At 57.1% G+C, this 8,986-nt stretch overlaps 2 protein-coding genes across 2 annotated transcripts in view; both read right to left on the bottom strand.

Moving 5' to 3' along the window:
- Positions 1 to 937: 937 nt before the first annotated feature.
- Positions 938 to 1,834, bottom strand: LOC101430604 (vomeronasal type-1 receptor 90-like). The gene has a single exon (XM_004452329.3). The coding sequence runs from the start codon at positions 1,832 to 1,834 to the stop codon at positions 938 to 940; it is 897 nt and encodes a 298-aa protein (XP_004452386.1).
- A 1,959-nt stretch (positions 1,835 to 3,793) lies between these two features.
- The window catches only part of OBSCN (obscurin, cytoskeletal calmodulin and titin-interacting RhoGEF), a 227,076-nt gene continuing 221,883 nt past the window's right edge, over positions 3,794 to 8,986 (bottom strand). Inside the window, 11 exon segments of the mRNA XM_058286343.2 lie at positions 3,794 to 4,091; positions 4,178 to 4,327; positions 4,585 to 4,660; positions 4,836 to 5,059; positions 5,218 to 5,457; positions 5,791 to 5,875; positions 6,361 to 6,531; positions 6,630 to 6,752; positions 7,918 to 8,085; positions 8,330 to 8,440; positions 8,891 to 8,968. Coding sequence (XP_058142326.2) covers positions 3,914 to 4,091; positions 4,178 to 4,327; positions 4,585 to 4,660; positions 4,836 to 5,059; positions 5,218 to 5,457; positions 5,791 to 5,875; positions 6,361 to 6,531; positions 6,630 to 6,752; positions 7,918 to 8,085; positions 8,330 to 8,440; positions 8,891 to 8,968 — 1,604 coding nt within the window. The 3' untranslated portion in view covers positions 3,794 to 3,913.

Raw genomic sequence — 8,986 nt, 5'->3', positions numbered from 1 at the left:
TGCTGACGCAAACTTCCAGAAATCTGCTGACATTTATAAGGGGGATTTATTTGGGATGGAAGCTTGCAGGCACAGGTCATAAAGTGTAAGTTACTTCCCTCACCAAAGTCGGTTGCCACATGTTGGAGCAAGATGGCTGTTGACGTCTGCAAGGGCTCAGTCTCCATCTCCCTTGGAAGGCTTGATGGTCTCCACTTCTTCCAATATCAGCAGTACGCTGGGATAAGTTTCCTCTCACTCCCTGGGTTCATTCATCTCTGGGCTCATTCCTCTCAGGGTTCAGCTGCTCTGTTCTCTCCCCAAGGTCAGCTGTAGACTATCAGGCTCTGTTTCTTCCCAGGGCCTCTGCAGTGTCTATGGAGCCATCTCTGTTCCTCTCTGTTCTTCTCCTGTGTGTTCACTTCCTGGGATTCCAGAATCCAAAATCTCCAACTAACTACGCTGCCTTGTTCTTTTCTCTCTGAATCCCCCTACACCAAGGGGGTGGGGATGTAACATCCTACTGATGTGGCTGTATCAAAGCCCTAATCATAATTTAATCAAATAAAAGTGAAACCTCTGAAGATAATAGAATCTAGCATATCCAGAGGAACAGACCAGTTTACAAACACAATCCAGTATCTATTTTTGGAATTCATAAACATTATCAAACTTCTAAAATATCATTAAAAGATTTAAAGGAATAGTAAAAGAATTATAATGATTCTTCAAGGAATAGCTGAGTAGCAAACATATATCTTTTGCTACATTTATCTAAGAATTGGCAAGCAGAAAAAATCAATGCAACTTCGACTTTGGGTAATATGATCCACAAAGGCTGGAGGCATGTGATTCAAAGTTACTGGCTTGAATCCAGTAGCAAAAGCTACGCTACATGAATAAAGTATCTGACACCAGAAGAGTGTATTGAAAACAAATTCCACCATTAATTTACTTGTTAATGGTTCTTCCCCAACATGTGTTGCAAAACTTTGGCTATACTTTTATCAGAACTAATTAACACCAATGGACTGGCTGTAGTATAGGCATTGACCAGAAGCCGGAACACATCCCAGATGACTGGATGCTGCGACCTTAAAATTAAAGGAAAGGAAAAGGTGATGAGTTCTACCCAGTACACAAGCACAAAGAGGCTCAGCAGCAGCAGGATGGTCTGGGCAGCCTGCTTCTCTGGGGAGTGTCTTGGCGAGAACCTGGTGCTGTGAAGGTGCTGGGAACGTGTCTTATGTCGGTACGAGAGAATCACGGTGTATGCACTTGAGAGCAACATGACTCCCACAAAGGCGACTTCCCTAAATAGTGACAGTATGAACAGCATGCTCCTGATGATAGAGCTCATGAGAGAAAATGAGCAGCACTCACTGACAAACATCAGGTTGCACCCAGACATGTTTGAAGAAGACACAGCGTAAACAAGCAGGTGGCTACAGAGTGACATATTTAAGAACCAGGTGAAAAGGAAGAAATGGACAATGTCATGTGGGGGGATAAACTTGAACTTTGCCAACCGGGAGGAGCTGGGGCTGGTGGTGATGGCCTGGAGCACGCTCAGCTGGCAGGTGGTGCAGATGGAGAGGCCCCTCATGATCCTGGCCATGTACAACAAGGCCTTACAGGTGACGTCGTCCTGAACACGCTGGGACCCAAACATGTTTGTGAACACCAGGAAGGCCATGGAGAGGAGCATCCCTATGTGGACGAAGGCCAAGTGACAGACGGTCACATCAGTGGACTTGGGCCTGCAATCCTGAAGGAGTGTGAACATGCGGAAGAGAAGGAGGAAGGTGTTTGCTGAGATTCCAACGACAGTTTCGGAAACAAGCCAGTTTTTCATGGCAACATAATTAATGTTCATTCACAAGGGAGAAGATAAATCATAGTGTGTCTATCTGGAGGACAAAACAAAGCAAAACAAGAGACTTCAGAACCAGCATTGTTTAAAGTTGACAAGTCAGCATAATCACCAATCACAGCCATCACTGGTAGTTCCCCTAAATACTTTAAATTAATCTTGATTGACACTTACATATTCATAAAGATTCTGTTTCAGTTTTATTTTCTTCAGAAAAACATGCATGTGCATTTCACATAAAAGAACAAATCCATGAACTTGCTGTACATGATGTGCACTTTCTGTACCTCCAAAGCACCTGCACTTTCTCTTATGAAGTTTGATAGCATCTATCTTTTTATCTATAAACAGCCTCCCAGTTGTTTGCTGTTATATATTTTTAAGACTTTATTCAACTATCACTGCCCTAGTTTTAATGTTCTTAATTGTATAGATATTTCACTATTAAATTGTTTTAAGTAACTGTTTCCTTGGGCTTCAGCTATTTAAAGTAAATTTAGATGAAAACAGGAAATCATTCCTTTCCATGTGGAAGTTTGACAACGAATTAAAATTTAACGTTTGGAAAAGTATCTTAAATTAAAAAGCACAAGTTACCACCTTTTCCATTCATCCAACATGACTTGGTTATGCATCTTTATATTAACCTCACAAAAGTGACACTTTTTCCTATCCATTTTTGAAATTGTCCTTACAGAATATTGTCCTTAGACTATGATCAACTGTGTGTCTAACTTTGAAACACAAATATCAATGTACTATGTTTCAATAAATAACCACAAAGGAATGTCCCCAGTGTTTCATGGTTTGTTGGGAAGATTCTTATAAAATAAATAATTTCTGAAAAAGCATTTGTCAGCCAGGTCATTTATAAAAGTCCCCTCCTAGAACTCATTTTTTTTTAGCAAGTTTCATTTCTGTACATTTGGCCACATTGTCTTAACTTTGCAGAAGATCTACTGGAATATCCATGTCCTTCATAGTCTGCTTTTCTGGTATTGGAAGACTTTTTAAAATAACAAAGTAAATGTTTAATGATCTGGCGGCGGACTTGGCCCAGTGGTTAGGGCGTCTGTCTACCACATGGGAGGTCCGCGGTTCAAACCCCGGGCCTCCTTGACCCGTGTGGAGCTGGCCCATGTGCAGTGCTGATGCACTCAGGGAGTGCCCTGCCACACAGGGGTGTCTCTCGTGTAGGGGAGCCCCAAGTGCATGGAGTGCACTCTGTAAGGAGAGCTGCCCAGCGCGAAAGAAAGTGCAGCCTGCCCAGGAATGGTACCGCACACATGGAGAGCTGACACAACAAGATGACGCAACAAAAAGAAACACGGATTCCCGTGCTGCTGACAACAACAGAAGTGGACAAAGAAGACACAGCAAATAGACACAGAGAACAACCGGAGTTGGGGGGGAGGGAAGGGGAGAGAAATAAATTAAAAAAAAAAAATTTTAATTACCTAATACAAAATAAAGCCCACCTACCCTAAGCCCACCCAATAGGACAAAAACATCCTCCTCCTATCGATAGGAGTCAAGCTAAATTCCTTTCTTATGTCTATAAAAATCATTTGCCATCCCTCGGATCTAGAAGCTACATCTGTCCTGGCTTCCTTGGCTGCAGCAAAACTTTGGTGTCCTGAATAAAATGCGGTAGTCTGCAAACTCGGCTCCCATTTGTCTTTCCCAGACGTCTCAGTGTCACCGCTGACAAAGATTGAGAGGGCACCTCAGGACACCTCCTAGGGAGCACACATACCAAGGCAAGGAAGGCTGCTGCTGCCTGTGCTGATGAAGGGCTTGGGTCTGTCCCTGGGCAGGGAGAATGGCCTGGGAAAAGGCTGGGGACAGACCCAGGGAGGCTGAGTATCCCAACCCCAGGAAGGTGACGGGACGCCGCCGTCACGACCAGCCAAACAAAGCGAAAAACGAAAGACGACGCCAAACCGGGTAAGGCATTTTTATTTGTGTGTCCCCGCCTATTCGGGGAGTCTAAAAAGGTGCTTCGGGGCGCGACCCAGCAGGGCGCCCCCCACCCCTCCTGGGGACCCGCGAGGCCGGTGCTCAGAGAATCTGGGCCAGGTTGTGCTTCTTGTACAGCAGCGCGCGCCTCTTCTCGCGCTCGCGCACGAAGGCGCGCAGCCGCGCCGTGGAGAAGGTCACGGCCGCGGGCCGGGAGGCGGCCGGGCCCTCCTCGGTCAGCCACGGGCACTGCAGGCAGCTGGCGGCGCAGGGCCGGCCCCTGCAGAAGCACAGGAGCGGGCAGGTCAGCGGCTCCTCCGGAGGACGGCGGGGCGGGGCGGGGCGGGCGCGGGAAGCTCGGCTTACCAGGGGTGGGCGCACAGCGTGCTGCGCAGGAAGGCCACGGCGCCCCCCGACAGCCCCGCGTAGCAGCGGCTCAGCCGCACCAGCCCCTTGCGCAGGCCTTTCTGCAGGTCGCGTGTGCCCTCGCCGCTCACCGGGTACTCGGCGCTCAGCCTGCGTGGGAGCAGGGGCGTGGGGTCTCTGAGGTCACCCGGGGTTGGATGGGGGAGGCCCAGAGACTCTTATGTCACCCCCAGATGGATGGTGGCCATGGGATTCTGAGGACACCTTCGGATGGACGGGGGAGCTGGGGAGCTCTGAGATCACCCAAGAATGGGTGGGGGGCTCAGGAACTCTGAGGTCACCCTGGGATGGATCCTGGGCCTGCCCCCACCCCCAGCACCTGCCCCTCAACCCACATCAGGACTCACATGATGAAAGCTGTCACCCCGATGGCCCAGATGTCAGTTTGTGGTACAGCACCCTGCCCCTCCAAGAGCTCTGGAGCTGTGGGGGGACAGGTGGGGGCCCCAGTGAGTGGCTGGGTGTCCTAGAGGGCCCTGAGGCCCGGAGCGCGGCGGGCACAGGGCTGGGCGGAGGGGAATGGGCGCAACAGCAGGCTCTCCCTCTCCCTCCCAGGCCCGCACAGCTCAGGCCCCCCACGTCACAATCCTGGGCGCACCCATGGTCTCCACGTAGTCCTTGAACTTCTCCGAGGGCAGGACCTTGTCCTGGGTGAGGCTCTGGGCGTTGCCGAAGTCGAGGACCTTGAGCAGGTTGTACTCGGTGACGATCATGTTCTCCGACCTGAGGTCCAGGTGCAGGATGCGCTGGGCGTGCAGGTACTGGGCCGCGCTCAGCATCTGCCACAGGTAGTCCTTCACCTCTGTTTCAGAGTAGGTGGCCCTGGGAGCAGGGAGGCGGGATAGGGAGGGGATGCTCGGTCCTCGCCCGAAGCAGCGCGGCGTGAGGTGGCACGCCACACAGCGCGGTGAGCCGGCAGGGGACGCGTGGGCCCCCACGTCCCGGGCGAGAGTGGCCGGGGCCTGCCCCTGCACCCTCACCTCTCGGCCAGGCAGGGAAGCAGCTCTGGGCCCGAGCACAGCTCCGAGATGAGCACGAGGTGCCGGGGGCTGAGGTAGGCGCCGTGCAGCTGGGCCAGGTGGGGGTGGTGCAGGCTCTTGAGAGCCTCGTACTCGCCCAGCACGGACGTCCGGTCCTCCGGGCGGTAGGGGACAATCTTGGCAGCGAGCGCCCGGCCACTCGCCCGCTCCCAGCACTGCCGCACCACGCTGAAGCGGCCCCTGGGGAGGGGAAGAGCCAGACAGGCCGGTGAGGGCTCCCTGGGCCCACTCGAGCCCCCGCAGGCCCCCTGCACACTGCCTGCAGCCCATGGCCCCTTCTCCCCCTGCACACACACAGCAGCCAGGCATCACGGTGGTGCGGCAAGGAGGAGGTGGGACCTTCTGGATGGTAGGGGGTCAGTGACCGGGAAGGAGCAGACGCATGTGGATAAGCCGTGAACCCAGCGTGGAATGGGGTCAGAAGGGAGGCTGAGTTTGGGGTGTGCATGAGGAGCCAGCAGGCAGGTGGCAGAGCATGGTCCCTGCCCACTGCCCGCCCGCCCAGCCCTGCACCTCCGGATCTGCGTCTGGAAGGCAAAGGTCTGTGTACTCGAGAGGGACTGCGTGGGCAGCAGTTGACTCCTATCCTCCTCAGAAGCTGTGAGAAAGAGGAACAGGTGTCTGGGAGGCCCAGGGTGGTGGTGGGGGGGCATGCCCAGCCAACCCCAGCGTTCCCCAACCTTTTCTCCCATCATTCCTGCCCAGGCACACGTGGCCCTTAGGAAGCAACATCTATGTGTGAGTGTCTGTGCCGGCCGTGAAGCTGCTGGGTCCCCAGGGGAAGGCCTTCATTGAATGGGCCTAGAGATGACAAACTCGCCACACCTCTCCCTTCCTGAATCCACTGCAGACATCAATAATCAATGCAGCCCTCTCCCACTGAATCCAGACAGCCCTTGAATTCTCAGCCCGGCAATGCAGGCTAACGCCTCCAGTCGGCAGTGGGAAACTCAGCATGAGCTCCTGTGCTCCCCGGCGGGTCTAGTGATGTGAACTGGGGACCTGCGATGCTGAGCCCAGGAGTGGGGCATGGAGTGGGCCGTGGCCAGCCCCGTGCACCCCCAGCCCTGCAGAGTGGCTCACCCGTGTGGCTGGGCCCTCCGAGCAGGACCTCCTCCGAGGGGCCACTGTAGGGACCCATGCCCGCCTTGCTGACACAGGCGGTCCGGAAGGTGTACACGCCGCCCCGCGAGAGCTTGTTGGTGAGGTAGCAGCAGTCAAAGATGTCGGAGGCCAGCGTGTCCCAGCTCCCGCCTGGACCACACGGGGGCGAGTGAGAGACGGCCCCCGGCCACCTCCCTCCAAGGCCAGGAGGAGCTGGGTGGAGGTGGGGCCCCGGGGTGGGCAGGTACCGTCCAGGCAGCACTGCACGATGTAGGTCACCGGCCCACAGGACTCCACCGGCTTCCAGACCAGCAGCACCCCGTCTGCGTACACCTCCCCGATGTCCGGGCGCGGCGAGGCTGAGGGGCGCTCTGCAGGGGAGGGGAGGCTGGCGGTCGGCAGCTTAGACCAGCACCGCGGGCCTGGTTCAGCGTTCCCTGCACACCACGCCCCTTGTCCTGGGCCTGGCTCCCTCCCCTCCCCCTCAGCCGATGCCCTTGAGCCCACCCACCCCCCCGTGCCCCCTCCGGCACAGCTCCCCTCCTGGGCCAGCCCTTCATCCCCGCATGCCCAGGAAGCTCCCACGGGAATGACCCTCACGGTCCCCGGCCCCGCAAGCTGGACTGTGGCCTCGCTGTGGCCACTGAGCCGGGACCGGTCCTCTGGACAGGGCACGTGGAGGTCCGCCAAGGTGGGCCTCTCCCCACCGAGGATCAGGCCAGGTGACCGAGAGCTAAGCCAGCAGCGCACCCCACGCTGGTCTCGACTCCCCCCAGAAATCCATCTGGGAGTAGAGCTTTGGGATCATGGCCTCAGCTTCTATTGAGGGACAAAATAAGAAACCGTCTCCTCCTGAGAAAAGCACCACCGGGAGAGCGAGTGGTAGAAGGGCGTGCGTGGGAAAGCTCAGTTTCCTCCAACAAACCAGCACGCTGCTCCCTGGGGAACGAGAGCGGAACCAGCCCCGTCTTTCTCTCCTTTCCTCCTGAGCCTGCTGCTTCAGCCACAGACGAGTGGGGGCCTCACTGTAAGTGCAGGCATTCTGGAAGCTCTCGCTGCTTGGCTCTCCGTCACTATCTCCCCCCAACTCTCCACCCCCCCAAGTACGGCCTCAGTCGCCCAGCTTCCACTCTCCCTGGTCCTGCCAGCCGTTTCGTCTGCACGTTTCTGCAAGTGGCTCCACGTCCCATGTGGAAGGCGGCACGAGTGGGGCCCCCCACTTAGCCGGCCCAACTCCCTGCTCTGCAGGTCCCGAACGCCCCACCCGGAACCCTCTGTTCCACGGGTTTCTGAACCCTGGCAGCTCCAAGTGGTGGCCACAACAGCTGGCAGGCGCTCCCCTGGCCCGTCCGACCAGGGCTGCCCAGGCCGCAGGGTCCCCAGGTGGCCTGCACCTCCGAGGCCCTACCTGGTGGTGAGCCCCAGCCTGGGCCAGCGCGCAAGGTCCCCAGGCACCTCTGGCACGGCCCCACCCACTCAGCGCGGCCGCGGCCGCGCCTGCTCATTCCCGCCCAAGGGCCGGAGCTGACCACCCACCTGCCTTCCGGAGGACCCCCGTGGTGGCCGCGGTGCCCAGTGCGTTGCTCACACTGCAGGTGTACACGCCCAGGTCCTCGGCGGCCACCACCAGGATGGTCAGCAGCTGGAAGTTCTTGAGGGTGGAGGAAATGAGGAGGCGGCTGCTGCTCTCCAGAAGCTCCCCATCTGCAGCAGGACAAGGGGAGCCAGGGAGGGGACAGCTCTTGAGCAGGGGCCCTGGGGGGGAGCCGAGGTCCAGTGGGGCAGTGCTACGAGTCCCCCCATGCCTCTCTGGGCCTCCGTTTGCCCTCTGTACTAGGAGAGGGAATGCTCCAAAGAGCCTGGAGGCCCCCGATCCCACATCAGAGCCCTGAGAGAGGAAGGCCAGTGATTTGTCCCATGCTGGGCCCCTGCCCTCAGGAGACTTCACCTTTACTCCAGGTGGCCTGTGCAGCCGGCTGAGCTGACACCTGGCAGGCGAGGGTCACAGACTGGCCCAGCACCACGGTCTCATCTGAGAGCTCCTTCAGGAACGAGGGGGCTGAAGAGCGAGAGCGAGGCGAGCGGCTCAGACATGAGCCCCCGAGGCCTGCAGGGGGCAGACCTGACCCTCAAGTGCCAGGCCCAACAGCGCCTGACCTCATGACGGGCAAGGAGGCAGCAGGACGCCCTACCTGTGCCAACGGGCACCTCGACCACCCGGCTTGTTCCTCTCGTGCCTCTGGCCATGCGGCTCCTGTCAACACCACCTCCCCCCAGGAAGCCCTCCCTGACTGCTCCAGCCCCACACCCGGCTCCTGAGGCACCCCCTGGCCAGTGAACCCATTTGGGGTCCCACCCCTGGGTATAAGCTTGCCTCCCGCAAGTCTGGGTGCCCCGGAGGCCGGGGAGGGCAGTGCCTTTGCCTCCCACACCTGCAGCGGTTGCCGTGGGAAGCTGTGCTGGCCCCTCCTCGAGCGGGAAGGCCAAGGGCCCTGGGCCAGGCACCTACCTCGGTCCCTGCCCTTCAGACCCGACAGCCGGAAGGAAGTCAGGCCGGGCTTCCTCCTGGAGAGCCGCTCCTCTGGATCTGCACGGAGGGAAGGAT

Source organism: Dasypus novemcinctus, chromosome 2 (genome assembly GCF_030445035.2).
Source record: "Dasypus novemcinctus isolate mDasNov1 chromosome 2, mDasNov1.1.hap2, whole genome shotgun sequence".
In the NCBI taxonomy this organism is placed as follows: domain Eukaryota; kingdom Metazoa; phylum Chordata; class Mammalia; order Cingulata; family Dasypodidae; genus Dasypus; species Dasypus novemcinctus.
The sequence above is the reverse complement of the archived record's forward strand: the minus strand, read 5'-3'. Positions and strand labels throughout refer to the sequence as shown.